A 21,373-nucleotide genomic window follows, 5' to 3' on the forward strand; every position below is an offset into this window, starting at 1 on the left:
TATGAGACAAACAAAGGACCTTTACAAGATAATTATCAAGACACAGGTGAGGAAAATGATTACTAATTACACATAGTCTACTGGGGAAAACTAGGTCACACGGAAACTAACCAAAAACACAATGAAACACATTAGGAAAATATAAACAAACTTAAACCGTGACAATACCTTTAAGAAATAATAAACAGCCAATTAATTATGAGCAGCTAGGATACCAACATTTTGTTCACCATAAACTTTTTTTTAAGTTGTGAGGGGTTTGATTTCATAAAGCCAGAGCAGCGCAACCGTTATCTGTGACCCCACAATAATTCAACCTGTTTCGATAACACATTTTAATCGGTTATGTATTTGCCAAGTGTCAAGGAACTAGCGTATGACAACAAAATCTTGTATTAATGACTTTTAAAACTCTAAAGGGGGTAAATCAGATACTCAGTAAAAACAGGAGGAAAAAAAAAAACATTTTGTGACATAGGCTACAGTAAATGTCACTGCCTTTCACTGTGTATGAAGTGTATGTCAGTCATTCTCTTGATTTTAAAAGAACAACCAAATAGATTTTCTAGTTTACAATGATGTCTCTGTAGTGCATTACAAACCATATTGGTATATTGGTTTGTGAATCTCGTTGATCATCGTGAATATTGAACTAGAGCGCGCAGAAGCACGTCGAGACGTAACACGTCCATGACGTGCGTACTTAATATTCATGAGCGCCACATCTCTCCCGCAGGCCGCAGCTTCGCCTCAGAACCGCTGCTTTCTCAGTTTCAGTTTTATTTCACCCAGATCATCAGATTCTTCCTGAAACATCTTCACGTGGTTAGCAAGAAAGTAATTTCTTATTTACTGAGTCGATCTCTGAGGATTTATAAAAACAGTAAGATTTGTTTCCTGTTTACTTTCACTTTCTAAGGAAGCAAAAGAGTTAGTGGAAATGATTTCATCGCTGTAGTTTGACATTCTGAAACGCTTAATGTAGCTAACGTTAATAAGACAGTGATTTTAAAAGACCAAATTCAGTAAACACTATACTAATAAAGCATACTAAGTGCAGATAAGCAGCAGATGAGCGCAGCAGAATATGAACGCGTTTAATTACAGGTTAAGCCTTTTCTTTGTAACGGTTTTATATGGGAAACGCTTGTAATTAAATTGCGTTCACATTCTGCATATAGTATGCCTTATTAATAAGTTGTGTATTACAGTTTTTATCAGTGGCATTGGAACATTTCTCAGATCACAGTTCTCAAAACTACTTGTTCAACCTCCACATTATCTAGTCACTTTTGCACATCATATAAGCAGTTTCTCATTCTTTTGAGCAAGTTGTAAATGCTTTGGTACATTCAGGCAATTGATTACAGTTGTCTGCTGTTTCCTACATCAATTGCTAATGTCACTTTGCTCAAAATGTATCATACTGGTTCCCTGTTGAAATAGCAGAGTTCAACCATCTTACCCTTCAAAGCATATAGACAGTTCAACCATTTTGCATTTAACAGCTTGTGATGAACTAGTTATCATAAACTCTCAAGCACATTACAGTTTTTTTTTCCCCCCTCCTCCAATTGCTAACAAGCATCAGTCAATACTGAAGCCACATTTTCAAAACTCTTCACACGTTCAGCGAAACAAATGTCTAAACTATGAATCATTTTTCATTGCTTTTGTAACAACCCCAGAAATAATAGGAGTAGGCCTATTGCACAGGTTCTCTACTGGATCTACATTTTATATGGGCTCAATAACCAAGAAAACAAGTACCACAGTATTAGTCAAATACAGATGTAACAATTTTATTTTGTACAATCATAATATTAAAACCCAGGGTGATGGCAGGTTAATGCAATCATGACAGGTACCATTAAGCTGACTATGTATTTGAAATTAATGATAATCAGCAAAATTAACTCAGGAAAGATTATAACATCAACGATCAGGGCAACATATTCAGCGCGGGGTTTCAAAGGTTGTTTTTTCCATTACTAAATCACTTAAATACTACACATAAATACACACCAAAAATCAATCAGGACATACCATCGATACCACTCAAGCTAAATACATAGCCATCGTCAATATACAGTATGGGAGATATGGAAAATGATAGTAACCTGTCCTCATTCACAAGTGCTCACTTTGTAACACCTATCCCATTAACTTTTATTTAAGTGCTAAATAAAATAAGGGACCAACCAGACCAATCTTACTCATGAGTCAAGTGTATTAAACATAGTTACACAGAACATTCATAATTCAACACAACACCAATATCTGATGATCAAACAGTTGGAATCAGAGGATAAAAAATACAGTCCATCACATAAAGCACAGCAAAGTCCCTTTAAGACAAGTCATTTCACTCGGCGGCCATCTTTGAAACGCCTCTCGGGCATTCAAGTGCAGCTCCTATCTCTTTAAATGGGGAAACATCAAATTCTCCAAAGCTGTTTGCCAAGCTTTTGATTAGATTTAATATTTAAAATCACCAATGAAATCTGACAACTGTCTCATAAATTTTGTTTCTAAACACTCGAATCATGACAAGAAACGGTATTTTTCAGGATGGATCAAGCTAATGCACATGCGCAAACCTAAATGCGCGTCTCATTTCGGAGGCGCGGGTCTGTCTGTTTATATAGGAACCAGAGCTTCTAAAGGCCGCTGCAAGTGACGCAATGACTTCACCAATAGGTGATTGGCTATTATTTAGAAGGCGGGACTTATTCCGCCATATTGCGCGCTGCACTTTCTCCCATTCAAAACAATACGAGTGAAGCATCTTGTGTTATTCTCTAGTCTTTGAGCACAGTCTTTTGTTTATCATCAGTTAGGACCATAAGCTTTGCTCAGCCTTTGTTGAAAATGAATAGAGAAAACAGTACTTAAATGTGGATGATCCACAGCAGAGTTCAACCATCAGAGAGCTTTGTCAATGTTTGAAGTAAAACGTTGTTTAGCAACAGGTAACAGTCGAGTAGTAAATGGAAATCAACTCTTAGTTCCAAACTTCTCAGTTGTTTAAGCCCCCAAGTAATCCATATACGCTCAGACCAAACCCTCTGTAAACAAAATTCAAAACAAACAAACCATAACCATGTGCTATGAACAAGAAATTGTTAACAACAGTGATGTGACATTTGAAACCGAGGCTTCGGAGCTTGTGTCAAGCATAAATGGGCGTGCCAGATGAAGCCTCGATCCGAAATCACGTGACCAATGACAAACGAAGCCTCACTTTCTGTCCAATCACGTGCGCGATTCACTTTGAGTGTTGGAATGTTCGAACCCCCAGATCGTACTTTATGAGTAGGTTTTCATTCAGACTTATTCAATTACATTTTTACAATTTGTATTTTTTTTTTAAAGAAATATGAAGAATACAAATTATTTCAGGAAAATAAAATATTTGCCATATGCAATTCATATAGGATATGTGTACATTATTCTTCTATTACATCATATTGATATTCATACTGGCATTAAATGCCACAGTTTAATGGGTAAATGAATTTATCACAGAGAGAAATTCAACACACACGCACTGTTAGGCTTTTATTTGAGCACGTAACATGACACTATCTATGGAATGTGTGTTAGCTGCTGTCTCGCTTCGTCCGATGAAGCTTCTTTCACAGGGTTTTGACTGTTTTATTTTTTACTAAACACCAGATGGCGCTGTTTTCGAGACTATCGAAGCTTTGAATCTTTTCCCGGAACAATGAGGGGAAAGCCTCAGTGCTTCGTGAGGCTTCATTTGCCCATCACTAGTTAACAAACCAAAAAAAACAATGACAGTTGCTTACAGATGAGCTTAGAACTCTAAATTTCCTCAACCAGGGTAAAAAAAAAAAAAAAAGCCACAACCACCATGAGGCAAGCCTCTCTTTGCAGGTAGAGAATCAACTTCCTGCCAATTCTCCTTCTTTGTTCCCTTAAATAGGTCAACTCATACACCTCAAATAGTGCGCCACCTAAAGCTCAGGTGCGTAATAACAGTAAATCATCTTCTTCTTCTTCTTCTTTTGTATTTAATGGCGGTAGGCAAACCAGCTTAAGGTGCATTTCCGCCACCTACTGGGATGGAGTGTGAGGCCTTGATGAACAAAAGTGTTATATACAGAAAAAAAAAATTTAATAAAAATAAACAACTAAATTAAGTAAATCATCTGAAGAAAACTACTGGTATATATTAGTAACAGGAAAACTGTTACAACTTTACAAACAAATGGCGCCGGGGGACCATAATAGACATACACATTAAATAAGACCTCCCCAGTTAACAGAGCAATACACCAGCATATATATATATATATATATATATATATATATATATATATATATCAACAATTCATACATCAATGAAAATAGAAGTGTACTGCTGGCTTCCTTACCCGCTACCGGACGTGGGGTACAGCGTTTGGGGAAATCAACGGCGGCCACCAAACTTAGCAGGGGAAACTCCAACACTACAAACTTTCCATTCGCACACGTCGTACAATAATAATCCAGCCCACGTCCCGGCACGGCAGCCTCGGCAAGGAACTCAGCAGCACCAACAATGTCCAGGGTGGAGTGCCCTCTGGTGGCTAACCAGGACACTCCAACTGGTGATCATGACAGCGTTACCCCCAACACTGTTTACGATATTACTGTACTGATACACAACTTTATACAGTAGCTTTTTATCTTGCAGCAGATTATATGGAATATAATGGAGGTTATGTGCAAACAGACACACGTTACATGAAATATAATGTGCAGTAAAAGCTGATTTGTTCTCACAGAGTGTCATTATGAGGAAGCGCTGTGGTCTCCTGTCTCACAAAAATGTGCCAGGTATAAATTCTCCACTCCCTCCTCACAATTGCAGCTTTACCTGTTTATATTCGCTATGATGTATAATTCTTAATTACAGCAGTAGGTGCGGATCTTCTGATGTATGTGTTTCTCTCAGTTCCTCTGAAGAGCATCTCAGTGCAGCTGCAGGTTCGGGATCACGTGGCCTCCGTCAGCTCCAGTCTGCAGTATGTCAATGAGGAGGAACGTCCACTGGAGGCCTTGTTCGTCTTCCCGCTGCCCACGGATGCCGCCGTCTGCCACTTCAATGCCAAGATCGGAGAGCAGGAGATTGTGGCGGAGGTGCAAGACAAACAGAGCGTGAGTCACACCAGCGGTAATGTGTTTTATCTGTGACAGGTGTTTGATTCTTGCTCAATCTGACCTCAATCAAACACACCTGTGTACATCCGCAAACTGAGAAATGCTGCCTCCACAGGCAGGATACGATATGATATCCCACAATCATGTGCGTTTCATTCCATGACACTAAACACAGTAGATGTCATGAGAAGTTTGTGAACTGATCAATTAAAAATGTGGAATGTTCAGATCAGACAGAAATGGGCAGGGATTTTATTTTCTTGTGCCTATATCTTTCTATTATAAATTCTGTGTCAGCTGGAATAAAAGTGGTCATGGATGTATTTGTCTCTTTCAGGCACGGGATCAGTATGATGATGCTGTGAGTTCGGGTCAGCAAGCGTTTCTGTTGGAAAAGAGCGATTACAGTTCGAATGTGTTCAAACTGAGTGTTGGCTGTTTGTCTCCGGGTCAGAACGCCTCCATCACCATCATCTATGTGATCGAGCTCAGTGTTCAGGCCGACCACGCGCTGCGTTTCTGTCTGCCAGCTGTACTCAACCCCAGATACACACCTGCAGGTGTTGTTTACCTGATTTCACAAAAGACCTCAAGATCATCATCATATACACAAGTGTTTTCCTATTGTGTCTTTCTACCTGATTCTAAAAAAATCAATTACATCTGATTTAAAGCAGATGATTTAAAAGATTTAAAAACAAACCAAAACAAAGGAATAAGAAATCTTTTCATGAAACTATTCTTCCCAGATATAGTTAAACCTCTTACAGTCACATACGGTACTAGTCAAGATTTTTTAAGGTTTTTGAGTGTCTTCTGCTCAGCAAAGCTGCGTTTATTTGATCAAAAATATAGTAAAACTTTGAAAAATTATTTTATATGTGAATATATAGTAAAATGTAATTTATTCCTGTGATCAAAGCTGAATATTCAGCATCATTACTCCAGTCTTCAGTGTCACATGATCCTTCAGAAATCATTCTAATATTGCTGCTCAGAAAACATTTCTGATTATTATCAGTGTTGAAAATAGTTTATATTTTTGTGGAAACCATGATACACTACAATGTAAAAGTTTGGGATAATCAGTAATATTTAAAAAAAGTACTTTATTCATCAAGGACAAATTAAAATAATCAAAAGTGACAGTCAAGATATTTATCCACTTGTTAAGTTGGACGTAAGGAACGCTGTTTCTGGGTCCAATCCTCGGCTCGTTTCACTTGAGAATGCCATCTCGACGGCCATTTATGAGCGCTATTTATTCATATTACACATTTAACATTTTAAAAAGTTAAACATTTAAAATACTTACTGTCTACACAGCATGCTCACAGCGTCACAGACATTAATATTTTAACGATTTATAAAAGATGAATCACTGTCTGGCCATCTGGGATTTTGGTAGTACACCACATCGTGTGTGTATATTAGCACCGTTTGTTGTTTTCTTGTGGTATGAGATAGAGCGTTTGGACCCGGAAGCACTGACTTAACAACAGTATAATGTTACAAAAGATTTCAAAACTTTTGAACTTTCAATTCATCAAAAAATCCTGAAAAATAAAATGTATGACGGTTTCCACAGAAATCTGAAGCAGTACAACAGTTTTTAACATTGACAGTAATCAGAAATGGGTAGTACAGTGCTTTATTGTTTAGCAGTCGAATCGGCTTTGTCCTAATCCAACCAGGTGCACAGGTCAGTTCTGGTTATGTGGTTCGGCTTTATATTGACTGGTGTTATACAGTATCTCTGTTTGTCCATGTGATTGTCTCAGCTTTAGCCGCTGGTGTTCCAGAAATTTCCTCAGCATATGTTATTCCGTACACACTGTCTCTGAGTGTCGATGTGAGATCGTCAGACCGCATCTCCAGACTGGAGTCCAACTGCCCTCTGGATCCTCTGGTGTTCCTCGATTTTGAACACACTCACGCCACGGTACTGTGTGTCTCTGTGTGTCAATTTTTATGCACTTAACGCCACAGTTTCAGGAAGCCTGTAATGGTGTGTGTAGGTGAATCTGAGTGCTGGTCACCGGTTCGATAAGGATGTTGAGCTGCTTCTGTACTATGAGAATACCCATCAGCCCACTGCTGTCGTGGAGGCCGGAGCAGCCACAGCTCAGCCAGGTAGATGGTTTTGCTTGTGCACAAATTCAGTACTTCAGATATGCGAGTTAAAGCCAGTACAGACTGTATGAATTTTACTGTCCTTTACAATTGTTGCTTGTACGATGCGATACCAGTGAGATCATGGCACACTGCGACTATTTATTTCTCTGTCAGACTGCAGGATACACATCCAGTGGTGTTTTAAAATGAGGAGGCATACTCCTCAAATTTTTTATATACTGTATATCAAATGTAAATTTATTTACGTTATTCTTAATTTTCCTGGTTAAATAAACAATACATAAAAAAGAGAGACCAAATACATTTTTTTGCAATAACTAATGTAATGTAACGTTCTATTTATAAAACCAAGTATAAATTTCATCAAGTTAGTGTTTTTAAACATTTATTCCAAAATAATAACTAAAGGCAATAACAGTTTAAAGCTGCAGTCTGTAACATTAACGCTCCAGCGTTAATAAATAATAAGTTAATAAACAGAACTGCATGCGTCTTATGGAAGAACACTGTACAGGCACTGTGCTACTCTGCAGTGGTACGACCCGAACCGGTCTAAAATAGTCTGAAATTAAACACTTATTATAGGTGCACCATAGTGATTCAGGATAAGACAAAAACACGGTTTGGAAAATTGTAAATTTTGAACACAAAAAAAGTTATGGACAGCAGCTTTAAACAATATATTATTTGTGAACTAATGTTCAGCTTTTCATTTTAATAGTCAACTTATTTTCAGCTGTCCTCAAGATTCTGGTCACTGACACAGATACGAAGATTTACCTTTAATTTCCCCAAGCTGATTGCGCACTAAAAACCTCCACAGTCATTATGTTTTCAGGCCATTTTAAGTTTGACATTTGTATCCGTGACATAAAGCGGTGAAATGGCTGAGATGTTTTCTTACTTTTTAATTAGTACTCCCATTAACGCTGTCTTTAGGCCGATGAGAATGCACACGAAAACAAGAGGTGGGATTTATCACAAAAGCCAGACATATCCAATCATAATCAGTCATATCCAATCAAAGCGCGATGGAGGCATTGCCTCTTCTCATGTGACTTTCCCCCCTTCATTTACAATTACCCCCCACTAAACCCACTGTACGCTTTAGGGTGTCTGTTTTAACTCAATGGGGACTGAGGAGGCAAGCCTCCCACTGTAACTTTACCTGGGGGGGGTCGCTGTTGGACACTGTTACTTTTACACTTTTTAATGTCACATTTTGTAATATTTGTGTTTTATTTTTTGTAATATCGATTCTTTTCTCATCCAGTTTTTTTTTTTTTTTTTTTTTTTGAGGAGACACTGCCTCCTTTGCCTCCTCAGAGGAAACGCCCCTGTACATATTATAGGCAAAACAGCTGTTCCACTGATGCTCAGAGGAGCTTCAAACTCATGACTGCAATAGGGCTGGGTCAATAAACTGATGCATCGCAATTCTTCAAATGATTCTGGATCAATTTTGAGATTTTCAGTATGCATACTGCAGTTAAAAACTAGCCTAGAGCACTGTTAAAAACTGAGCCCAGAATCGTGATGCACACTGAAAATCTCAGAATTGATCCAGAGTAATTTGGAGAATCGTGATGTATTAATTTCACGAGATAAAGTAGTATGCATATTTGGCGAACTGTCCGAGGGGAGGGCTCCGAGTTCGGTATTTTGGCCCGAACCCAGAGTATTCCCCCCGTATTTCTGGTAAGGAAAGTAAGCAGGCAAGTGTGAGGAGACGGGGTGATGGAGAGATGCTGAAAACTGTTGAGACAATTAGGTGAGTCGACTGCGATTATATATACAGGCCTCTACTCCTGCTAATTGGGTAGACACGTTGATTGCTGATTCCCTACAGCTGGTTGAAATGATGTGATGATTGGATAAATCATTTGAACGTGTTCCTCCCAAACTTTGCTAATAAAACATCATTTATTGTCCCAGCCCTAGACTGCAATGTAAAATATCAGACATTGCCAGAATTTCCTCATGAAGGCAATTATTTGGCCATTGGTGTTCATGTCTCAATAAGCAATTAAAGCAATTTTGCCCTATAATCAGTGCTTGAAGTGGAAATATAAAAGTGCCGGTACTCCCGATGCTCAGTTCAAAACTTGTTCTTGAGGAAGGGAGGGCTTGGCGGGCTTCCGTACATGCAACATGTCGGAAGTGCCGGTACACAACTGGCGGTACGCTAACGGTAAAAATAACTGCATACCGGCCCATTTCAAGCACTACCTACAATGAAAAATCGTTCATGATCTTTTGCATAGTTTTCCTTTAAACCTAAATAAACACATCTGCCTGTGATTTGCAAGTAATCCTGAAAGCTTTGCTACGTCCCAGTTTCCTACTTATGCCCTAAAAGTATGTTTAGGATGGAAAATGTGCATGCTTTTGAGTGTGTTGCAGACAAGAATGAAAGTTTTGGGACAAACTAGGCCGTGATTAAAGCATATTCAAAGGCATTGTCTGGAGTCTGTCTGGTTACTGCTGTGCAGCAGGTTAGTGGAACACTAGAGACCTTATTCCCAAGTGATAGTGTTCATAGATAAAGATCATTGTACAGCGTAACACAGATCATGCTGAATTCAGACCATTTACACCCTGTTACCCTGTTTACACTGTCTGTTTCAGGCTCTCTGATGGGCGACCCGGTGCTCATGATCAGTTTGTACCCAGAGTTCCCTGCGGATGTGATGGCATCATTGGCATCTCAAGGCGAGTTTGTTTTTCTGGTGGACAGATCAGGCAGTATGCGCTGCAAAATGCATCGTGGGAAAGACGCACGGATGCGCATCAAAAGTGCAAGAGTAAGATTTATGATTTATAATATGTTTTGTTTATTGAGATTTCATGAGTTCACATTAAGTAGAGTAGAGGTTATGCGTATTTGGCTTGCTATCTGGGGGGAGAGCTCTGAGCTCGGAATTTTGGCCCGAACCCAGAGCACCCACCCCCTGGTTGTGATAAGAATAGTTATGACTAGAAGTGAGGAGATGTTAGGATTAGAAGTAAGGAGTGAGGAGAACTCAGTCGTTAATGGAGTTGATTAACTGCTCTTGTGTTAAAGGAACACTCCACTTTTTTTGAAAATAGGCTCATTTTCCAACTCCCCTAGAGTTAAACAGTTGAGTTTTACCGTTTTAGAATCCATTCAGCCGATCTCCGGGTCTGGCGGTACCACTTTTAGCATAGCTTAGCATAGTTCATTGAATCTGATTAGACCGTTAGCATCTCTCTCAAAAATGGCCAAAGAGTTTTTATATTTTTCCTGTTTAAAACTTGACTCTTCTGTAGTTACATCGTGTACTAAGACTGACAGAAAATGAAAAGCTAAGATTTTCTAGGCCGATATGGCTTGGAACTATACTCTCATTCTGGCGTAATAATCAAGGAACTTTGCTGCCGTACCATGGCTGCAGCAGGCGCAATGATATTACGCAGCGCCTGTGACCCCCTGCTTGCACAGGGAGCATGCCTTGCAACCATGGAGACATTTGTGAGGGACACTGCGTAATATCATTGCGCCTACTGCAGCCATGGTACGGCAGCAAAGTTCCTTGATTATTACGCCAGAATGAGAGTATAGTTCCTAGCCATATCGGCCATGTGTCTCTCTAGGACACGCTGCTGCTGCTGCTTAAGAGTCTGCCGATGGGTTGCTACTTCAACATCTATGGATTCGGCTCTCACTTTGAGTCTTTCTTCCCGTTAGTAACCAGATGTTAGTTGTTCTTCAGGAATGATCTCATGTTGTTTAGCGGTGGTTTTGTGAGAGACTGTGGTGTGTGTCATTGCAGTCAGAGTGTTGTGTACAGCCAGGACACGATGGAAGAGGCTCTAAAGAGAGTGAAGAACATGAAGGCAGACATGGGCGGCACAGAGATCCTACAGCCTCTGAAACACATCTACAGGCAGCCCTGTTACCCTGATCACCCCCGACAGGTACAGCCAAACGTATTAATGATTGAACACTCTTTCTGAACATTGTTGAGGTGTTTTTCTCACCCTGATACTGATTCTCTCTCAGCTGTTCATCTTCACTGATGGAGAGGTGCGGAACACTAAAGAGGTGCTGGATCTGGTGAAAAGTCACGCTCACTCTCACAGGTGGGCGCGCTCGTCTCACTCCTCCTCATTTACTGATATCACAGCATTTAGCTCATGTCGGGTGATTAGTGTTCTTGTGTCTTCAGGTGTTTCTCCTTCGGGATTGGCAAGAGTGCGAGTACAGCTCTCATCAAAGGAATGGCCAGAGAAAGTTCTGGTCATGCTCAGTTCATCAGAGGCACTAAACGCATGCAGCCCAAAGTAAGATATGCTGTAGAAACAGACTGGACAGAATCAGTTTAAGTATTTACCACTCTTTCTTCTGGTCTTCTCTGTCAGGTGATGCAGTCACTCAGGTTTGCTCTCCAGCCAGCTGTGGATAATATCTCTGTGGATTGGATCGTTCCCGAGGGCGTTACGGTGGACATGCTGTCCCCACCCATCAGTGTCCTGTTCGAGGGTCAGAGGGCGCTCATCTATGCTCAGCTGATAGGACAGGTCAAACTTTCAATGGTTTACTTTAAAAGGATTTTTTAAAATCACTAGCCTGCTGTCAGAAGGCCTCACAGCCTGTCCTAACTTAGATGTGTCACAACACTGGCCCTGAAGAAAGTAGTCAAAGAGTGTAAAATCATCAAATGCTTATGTTACGTTCTGTTTCTCCCTTGTCATAGAGTTCAGGAAAGACAGAAGGAGCAGTAACTCTGAAATACAGGCTGAAAGATCAACCAGTGACTAACCAGCTCCAGTTTACTCTTAAACCAACAGAAGACACAGGGTAATACACACACACACACACACACACACACACACACACTCACACAACGGTTTGTTTTGCTATGTTAGTGAGGACATTGCATAGAAGTCCATTGATTTTATATCAGGTCAATGATATTTTCACCTAACCAAACACTTACTCCTAAACCTACCCATCAGAAAAACATGTGCACATCACTAGATTTAAACTTCTTTTGGCTGATTTATAAACCTTTTTAACTAGTGAGGACCAGTCAAGTGACCAGTAAAGGGGAGCGGGAGAGAGAGAGAATGGCAAACTTTACACATTCACAACCCTAAGAACCAGCAAGGAACCAAACCACCTTTTTAAATAGGGGCTAATCTTAACTTAACACGTCTAACAGTTAATAGAAAGGTTACTTGCATTAGTTTTGATGCGGAATGAGAGTCAGAGAAAACAGGGAAGGCTGAGTTCAAACGGAGCGTGCTGGAGTTGTTCCTAGCGAGTCTTCCAGGGAGAGGTTGGTCCGTGGGTAATTCAAACGAAGTTAATTTGTGAGTAAAGTGCCGGAAAGAGGTATGAAACAGCTTCACAAACAGTCTTTTCAACCACACAGTTTTGTTATTTTTTGTGTTACAAATATTCAAGTGATCATAGTGGGATAGAAGTTTATAGTTCGGATATAAACACTGATGTCTATGGTATTGATCAAAATAGAGTAAAGGCCCGTTCACACCAAGAACTATAATTATAAAGATAACAATAAAGATATATCTAAATATAAAAGAATAGCACTGTCCACACCACAGATATAACGGTAACGATATAGAGAAACAATATTGTTAGGATCACTTTAGGAACGATTTTTTTCCAGCTGTTGAACGATAAAATACTGACAGCCAATCAGAATCCATTCTAATTGAAGGCCTTGCGCATTTAAAATGGCAGACGACATTGCCAAGGTCCAGAAAAAGCCACCACTGTTTGACAAGTCAAACCCCCTTTTCAAGGATACTTGAAAGTGGATATATGGAAAACAATCAGTCATACCATCGGAATAAATGGTGAGAAGTGTTAACGATGAGATCATATTGCCAGGCTAGTGGCATTATGATCATTATGGTTACACAGTGACATAAAATTACCTCAGGTACCTAGCGCTAGCTTCGACAACATTGTCTTGCTTCCTTTGAAGTTGCAGTGAAAAAAGACTAGGCATTGTTTTTATTCCATTTTATACCTATATTGACTTCGTCAGGTAAATTCACTGTTAGATTAGATCGATTACACTAGCTTTTCACTCGAAACATAGCATGCTGAGGACATCCACTGGTTAAAGCCATGTAAATGCAACAAGAACAGCAAAAGCACACTTTAAAACCGCAGCGCGTGAGCTTAGAATAAACAGACCATTATCGTTCGTTGGTGTGGACAAAAATATAGTTATCGCTATAGTTATCTTTATAGTTATTGTTCTTGGTGTGAACAGGCCTTAAGTCACCATTTGAATGTAACGTTGTTTCAAATAATGCATTTATTGATTACATTGTTTTGCCACTAGGTGGCGACAACTGACTGTGAAAAATGTATTTGTCATTGAATTATTCATTCAAGAGATTTGTTTAAAAAGTTCAAGATCATTTGTGATTTATACTTTTCACATCTGAAAGAGGCATACACACGTTTTCTGTGCATTTTCTTATTCTATGAATCACTTACACACAGTTGAGAAATGATCGTAAGATCAAAAGTAGGACCGTTTCTACGCAACATTTTATAAATGAGGCCCATGATTCTCAGGTTATCCAGAATCGTGCAGCTCTAACTAAAATATCAGATTAAGTTACAAATAATTCAATTGAGCAAACAAGCGGGAACGATGCATGGGCATTAATTAGTGTTATTTTAGCTTAAATATCTGTATGCAGATGGTGATGTCTGCACATTTAAGCTCAAACAACTCACCCTTTTAAAGCAGCTTTACATCACAAATAACTGACGGTCGTGACCTGAGTATTACATTGTTTGTACATAACCAGCAATAAAATTCAGCTTTAGTAACTTCCTTTTCACGCCATCCATTGCGCTCACTCAAGCTCTGATAATATCCCGGATCATTGAATCACTAAGTTGTTGTCTTTAGAATCAACTTGGACATCACTCTTGATTTTGCATTGCCGTTTATTTTGGCAGATAAAACTCTCCATCATTCAGGAGAAGCTGGAGTAGATTTATGGTTTTACTTACTTTTACAAAAAACCTGATCTCATGTTTATGTTGACATTAGTGCCATATCAGAGCGTCTCTGTCATTGAAGGCTGTTTTTACAGGTTTGTGTTCGTTGCAGACGGACGATCCACCAGTTGGCAGCCCGGTCTGTGATCCGCTCTCTGGAGCTGGAGGAGCAGGCCGGAGGAGCAGACGCAGAGGCTGTCAGGAGCAGGATCGTGGAACTCAGTGTTCAGGCAGGAGTTAGCAGCGTTCATACAGCCTTCATCTGCGTCAATAAAGACAGCAAACAGACCATCCGAGGGCCAATGCTGCAGAGGAGAGTTCCAGTATGCAGTGAGTTCACTGATTTCTGTGTGCGTTTACAGCAGTCCTGATCCTGCAGAGATACTCCGGTCCTGGACCAGATCAACTCTGCTGGACCTCCAGGATCAGGATTGTTTAGAAGTGTGATTTCATAAGCAGTTTCCTTTCACATAAAAGTGAAATTAAATTCTTTATCAGATAGATTCCAGAAGTTTCCAGCATTGGCTCCCTCTAAGAGAATGCTCGGTAAGAAATAATATACATTATCCTAATTATTTTGAGTGATGAACTCTGGTGATGCAAAACCAATAGTTTTTATTTATTTTACTTGGTTTAACCACAGTTTCTGTGTTTGTGTCACAACACAACACATTTGGGTTATATGAATGTTTAGGTTTACAGAAACCATAATATCTCAAATCAGGATAGTCATATATGGTACATGTATATTATCTTATCATTTTGGGACTGAATGTCCCTGGTGGGGGACTAAAATTACACATTTTCATAGATGCAAGTCCTCGTAGATTTTTAAATTTGTGTTATTTGTTAGCTCATTTTGCTATTACATTACTTCTGTACATTTCTCAAAGAACACAAGTAAAGCTTTTCCCTATATTTCTAACAGCTTTAGCTCTGTAAGAACATGCAAAATATTTATAGATTTTCATTAACCTTCTGAGGATTGGTTTTGGTCCCAAAGAGCAACGACCGTCCCATTCATATAATGAAAATGAGGGTCACCCTAGAAGCTGCTGCTGTTTCCCTGTCTTAACTTTCCATGGAGCTCATGAAAAGGGCGGGGTATACAGAACCAAACCGCCAAATGTAAATTTAGCAAAACATGCCAATAAAAGTTGACTTAAAAGTTTGTCTTTGGTATTTTTGACTGAAAACACCTGAATGAAATATATTAAAGTGTCTGTTATTTTTATGTGCTTTTCACTCTGCATCTTTAGAATTGGCGGCTCCTGTGGCATATTGTATAAGGAGGAGAGGTAGACCGCCAACTGGTATTTTGATCTAAAAGTCTTTTTTCTGAATGTCACTGTTTGAAAGATTGTTTTAGGTCACTAACAGGCATGTCACTCAACTTGTTTTGTTCTTTTTTGAATGTGTATTTTCTTATTATCTTTTTCTCCATATCTGAATGTCACTGTTTGAATGACTGTTTTAGTATATTTTAGCATATGCCCTTAACAGTTTCTCTGTATTCCTCAAACAGCGGCTCCTCTAATGGCTCCTCCAAAGTGTAAGACAAGATATACTTCACTAAGTTGTTCTTACTTTATATGAATCTAAATGTCTTTTTCTGAATGTCTTTGATTTTATCATGTGCATGTGGCTGAAAAGTGTACAACATTTCTTAGCACACCCACGGTGTCTGCCATTTGCTCCTCCTGCCGCACTGTCCTAAACAATAACTAGAGCTAATAGTAATGACTTACGGGTAAATGTAGATTCCTGGTGTATCTCGGATATGTGGACGTTACCAATTGGAAGACCAACAGATGGCCATCAAATGCTTATGGAAATTAAATATATTTCTCAAGGGTTTTTGTGCTTTTGCTCTAAACACTTTAAAAAGTGCAAAAACATTACATGTAGATCATTTCAGAATAATAAATTTTATTAATGGAATTGGAACAATGATTTTTTTCTTTTTTCGGAGGTACGTTATTACATACAGTAGTAGCCTGTATTGATATACCGTACTTTAATCATACTCATTTCTATAGTAAGGGTTCGGTAAATTTTTTTTTTTTTTTTGCGCATTTTGTCACATACAGCTGAACTGATGACATCGTGATGACATCATCACTACATTTGGCTGGTGATGTAATCGTCATTATCACAGCTGTTTTTTTTGCTTCAGATGCTGAGGTTAAACCCTGTCTGTATTGATCTGCTTTAATGGTAATCAGTGCTGCTTCTTCTGGCTGAACCATCTGTGTATTTCAGACAAACTCGAGCCCCAGACAGACCCTTTGCTCCAGCTGGTCTCTCTTCAGAAGGCCACGGGATGCTGGGAACTGAATGCAGCACTGGCCAACGTGTTTGGGAAGACTGAGGACGAGGTGACCAATCACAGACCTGTGCAGGTGGGGCATATGATGTCATATCCTCAAATGCGTCACGATTGGTTCAGTGTTTGTGACGTGTGGTTGTGTGTTCCAGGTGGACGGGTCAGTGTGGGCCACCGTTCTGGCTCTGATCTGGTTATACTCGTGTAGATCAGGTGACCAGGTTGAGTGGCAGCTTGTGGCCATGAAGGCGGCATTGTGGATCCGCTCTCAGAAACGTGAGAGAGTTTTCATTCAGCAGTCAGTGCTTCCTGTACATGTTCTTGTACAGTGATGATTGAGTTTAAAGGTGTGTGTTTTTCAGCGGATGGCCTATCGCAGTGTGTATGTGATGGGAACGTCCTGTTGGGATGTCATGTGACTGAAGACGTGCTGGGAATCTGAAGACTGCAGATTAAATCACTCTTACTCTTTATCATAAACGTGTCTGTTTACGGTGACAGAGGGATTTTTTTATTTTATTTTTTTTTTAGTTTATGTATGCTTTAGGGCCTGGCCCAATTTCATGTCATTGTTTTAAATGTGATTCTATGATTCTATTAGTGCTTCTTAAGATAATCTTAAGAACATCTAAGTGTACTCAACTGTGCTATTTTGAGACACCATGAATATGGACTAAAATGTGATTTAAACAAACTATCTCTGTATTAAAAAATGTATTTAGCTACCACTTGTAGTATACTAGTAGTAAAACTAGTTAGTTTTTAAAACTATCCTAACCAACCTAATCAACCTAACCACCTTTCCAACTTAACTAACCTAATCATCTAACTAACCTAATCAAGCTAACCACCTAATCTAGCCAACTTAATCAACTGAGCCCCCTAACCAACTTAACCATTTAACCAACATAACCACCTAACTAACCTAACCAACATAACCAACTTAACTAACCTAGCCACATAACCAACCTAACAACCTAATCAACGTGTGTGTTCACGGTGTGTGTGTGTGTGTGTTTTCAATACTCACTGTGCTGTGTGTGCACTTGGATGGGTGAAATGTAGAGCACAAATTCCAAGCAGACTATGGTAACCCATACTTTGCCACACTTCCAAGTCACTTTCACTTACACTAAAGAAAATGCTGGCTATTTTAATGTAAGATGATGGTCATCAAGTCATCTTCATTTATATAGTGCTTTATACAATACAGATTGTTTCAAAGCAGCTTCACATTATAGGAAAATTAATGGACAGAGATTGTTTTGGCTTTACAGCAGCTCTAGGAAAAAAGCTGTGGTATTATGGTATCACTAGAATATCTATGACAAAACTTTTCAGTCACTTACTCTTTTCCTCTTGGTTTTCTTTTTCCCCTTTGTATTCCGCTGTAACATAATGAAAACAGGACAACTTATACTGCACATTTTTGGTCTGTTTTCCCTTATTTAATTAACAATATAGAATGAATCAATGCACTGAGATTATCTCGTTTTTCCCCTTAAATCCTCTCGTCTCTCTCCAGGTTTGTTTCACACGGCTGTTTTAAAATGTAATCATCTCTCTTTTCACTTCTAATGCCTATTAGCAGTGAATAAAGAGGGAAAAGTTGGATAAAAACAATTATATAGAGACTGTAACAAACATGGACATAAAATAGTGTACAACTTACCAATATCTTAAAGGGTTAGTTCACCCAAAAATGAAAATTCTGTCATCAATTATTCACTCTCATGTCGTTCCACACCCGTAAGACCTTCGTTCATCTTCAGAACACAAATTAAGATATTTTTGATAAAATCTGATGGCTCAGTGAGGCCTGCATCGCCAGCAATGACACTCCCTTTTTCAATGCCCAGAAAGCTAAAAACATATTTGAAACAGTTCATGTGACTACAGTGGTTCAACTGTAATATTATAAAGTGACGAGAATACTTTATGTGCGGCAAAAAATAACAAAATAATGACTTTATTCAACAATATCTAGTGATGGGCGATTTCAAAACACTGCTTCATGAAGCTTCGAAGCTGTGAGAATCATTTGTTTCGAATCAGTGGTTCAGAGCACCAAAATCACATGATTTTAGTAAACGAGGCTTCGTTACATCAGAAGTGTTTTGAAACTTCAATAGTTCACGTGACTTTGGCAGTTTTATTCACACTTCAAATCACTGATTCGAAACAAAAGATTCATATAGCTTCGGAGCTTCATGAAGCAGCCCATCACTAGATATTGATGAATAAAGTCGCTATTTTGTTATTTTTTGTGCACAAAAAGTATTCTCGTCGCTTCATAACATTCAGGTTGAACCACTGTAGTCACATGAACTGTTTTAAATATGTTTTTAGTAGCTTTCTGGGCATTGAAAAAGGGAGTGTCATTGCTGGCGACGCAAGCCTTACTGAGCCTCACTGAGGGTGAGTAATTAATGACAGAATTTTCATTTTTGGGTGAACTAACCCTTTAAAACTTCTCCTAAAATAGCAACAATATTAGGCTACATCAACACCGAATTCATAAATCAATACTAACAATTATCTTACTTATCAGTCATTGTTAACTTTTTGCTTTTACTTTCATATATGTGTTCTGATGACACTGAATAGGCTATATATATATTCTTGAAATATTGTGTATTGTATATACAAAGTTGTATGTCATTAATGTAATCTCCGTCTGTACTGTTTACAAGCATAATAAAAAATTATTTTAAAAAAATCACTCACTTTCTCCTGGAGATTAAGGATATATACACCACCAGAGTTGCAATTTTATTTCATTTTCACAATTATTAACAACAACTGATGAACACAAATTCAGTAATAAGATTTTTTTAAGATGTCTGTTTTAATAATGAATTGTGTGTTTATGTTGATTGTTGTATTGTATGTATTGTTGATTTGTATTTTATGAGAGCCTTTTAACCTAAGAAAAATTTCTCTGGTGATCACTGGTGATAGACAATAAGTTTTGCTAAATTCTAATCTATAAACATAATATTCTGGAATGTGTCACTCTGAGCTTTTACTTTTGAAGTCTTGTTGATGGTAAGAATTTTAATTAACACAGTTGACCATACAACGGGCGAATACACTAGCTTACAATGTCAGACGATACACGATACTGTTTTCAGAAGGCGACAAGAAAGTATTTTAATAGCCTATTTCAAGAAAACTACAATGACAAAATATATGACTGGAAAATAGTCTTTTAATCACAAAAGGCAAAACAATGAAGGTGCATTTTCAAATGTTTTAACTAGGGCTGCTAGTAATGATTATTTTGTTAATCATCATATTTAGAATATATTGATGCATTCTCCTATGTTGTTTCCATATGTTTTTAAATTGTTACAAATCAGTTCAACAGCACAAGTTTCGTTCAGATTCCTAAACTCAGATTATTGTAGAAAACCCCCCACCAGTGATTGATTTGATTTTGTTATTTTCAAACCAATAGTCTACACTCAAATTTGTTGAAATCACCACCTGTAAATAAAACATGAAATTTAAAACAAATAAATAAATAAATAAATACATAAAAAGGCCTAAAAAAAAGAAAGAAAAATAAGGATGAATGATACACCGGTAAGTTAACACATCTCATTATATAGCTGCCGTGGCAACGAGCAATTAATGACAGTCATTCAAAATGCAGAAATTATGTAAAGAAAATATTATAAACATTAAACATTATTTGATATTTAAAAAATAGCCTTGGATATTTCACCCACAGTCTGCGCTAGCCTGATTCCCGACCTGCACCTGAACCACAAATGATGTAAATATTTTTCCACCATCAAATATTAGCAATTCATATTTCACAAATTTATATATAAATCAATTATATATACATTAAAAAAAACAACAACTATACTGTCAGTACACGATAAGTATGGCTCAAAAACACTATAGTATTTACTATAAATTACTATAGAATTTTTTCATGATATATATATATATATATATATATATATATATATATATATATATATATATATATATATCTCAAACATGAAATAAACATATGCACTATTGCCACTTGTTGGGAAATAAGTTAACTAATTACAGTAAACGCAACAACAAATATATAAATACATCTAATGCAAAGATTTAAAAGCGACATACATGGGGACGACATAGGCTATGTATCAGGCGTCTTGTGAGGCGACGTATGTATCAGGCGACGCATCTCGTTCAGACGTACATTATTTTTTTATACATTTCTTACATGCGCCTTCACCACGTCGCCATCAGATATACGTTCCTACCGTGACGTCGCCGCTGGACTGTCGTCTGCCGTCCCTATCAAACATATTCAAAAATATACACGGACTGACGGCGACGGAAGGGTAGACTGCTCCTTCTCCAGGGTAGCCTTTAAAAAAGGCACGATCTACTCGCCTTAGTCACTCACATGAGATCACAGCAACTGAATTAAAGGATGATTACTCTGAGTCCTGTTCACGATCTGTATTCTCTTTTTGAATTTGAACTGAAAGAAACAGAAAACACAATTAAATTTCTTGATGAAAACTTTAGTTCTTGGTTCAACTTACTGCCCATAGAATTTTAGATAAATGTTTGAGCAAAGTGAAGTAAAGATTGATATTTTATTTAACAGTTTGTAACTTACTGTATAGAGATTTTCCCTTTTTTTCCATATTAAGCTGTAGCTTAAAGGAAAGCTTCTCTTTGAGGACTGAATACAGAGCATCTAAACC

At 38.2% G+C, this 21,373-nt stretch overlaps 1 protein-coding gene across 3 annotated transcripts; it reads left to right on the forward strand.

Moving 5' to 3' along the window:
• The first annotated feature begins 723 nt into the window (after positions 1-723).
• On the forward strand, positions 724-17,547 carry LOC127495669 (von Willebrand factor A domain-containing protein 5A-like). 3 transcript variants are annotated; one of them, XM_051862619.1, is made up of 20 exons: positions 724-883; positions 4,794-4,845; positions 4,964-5,166; positions 5,507-5,729; positions 6,951-7,111; positions 7,188-7,302; positions 9,934-10,109; positions 10,921-11,009; positions 11,100-11,244; positions 11,330-11,409; positions 11,496-11,610; positions 11,689-11,847; positions 12,024-12,127; positions 14,436-14,653; positions 14,822-14,869; positions 15,583-15,636; positions 15,849-15,875; positions 16,586-16,725; positions 16,802-16,925; positions 17,012-17,547. In XM_051862619.1, the coding sequence occupies exons 2-20, from the start codon at positions 4,803-4,805 to the stop codon at positions 17,089-17,091; spliced, it is 2,304 nt and encodes a 767-aa protein (XP_051718579.1). In that variant the 5' UTR covers positions 724-883; positions 4,794-4,802; the 3' UTR covers positions 17,092-17,547. The 3 variants fall into 3 exon arrangements, with proteins under 3 accessions (XP_051718579.1, XP_051718581.1, XP_051718580.1); XM_051862621.1 differs by having other exon boundaries at positions 15,583-15,621; XM_051862620.1 differs by having other exon boundaries at positions 725-825.
• Positions 17,548-21,373: the final 3,826 nt, after the last annotated feature.

Source organism: Ctenopharyngodon idella, chromosome 15 (genome assembly GCF_019924925.1).
Source record: "Ctenopharyngodon idella isolate HZGC_01 chromosome 15, HZGC01, whole genome shotgun sequence".
Lineage (NCBI taxonomy): Eukaryota > Metazoa > Chordata > Actinopteri > Cypriniformes > Xenocyprididae > Ctenopharyngodon > Ctenopharyngodon idella.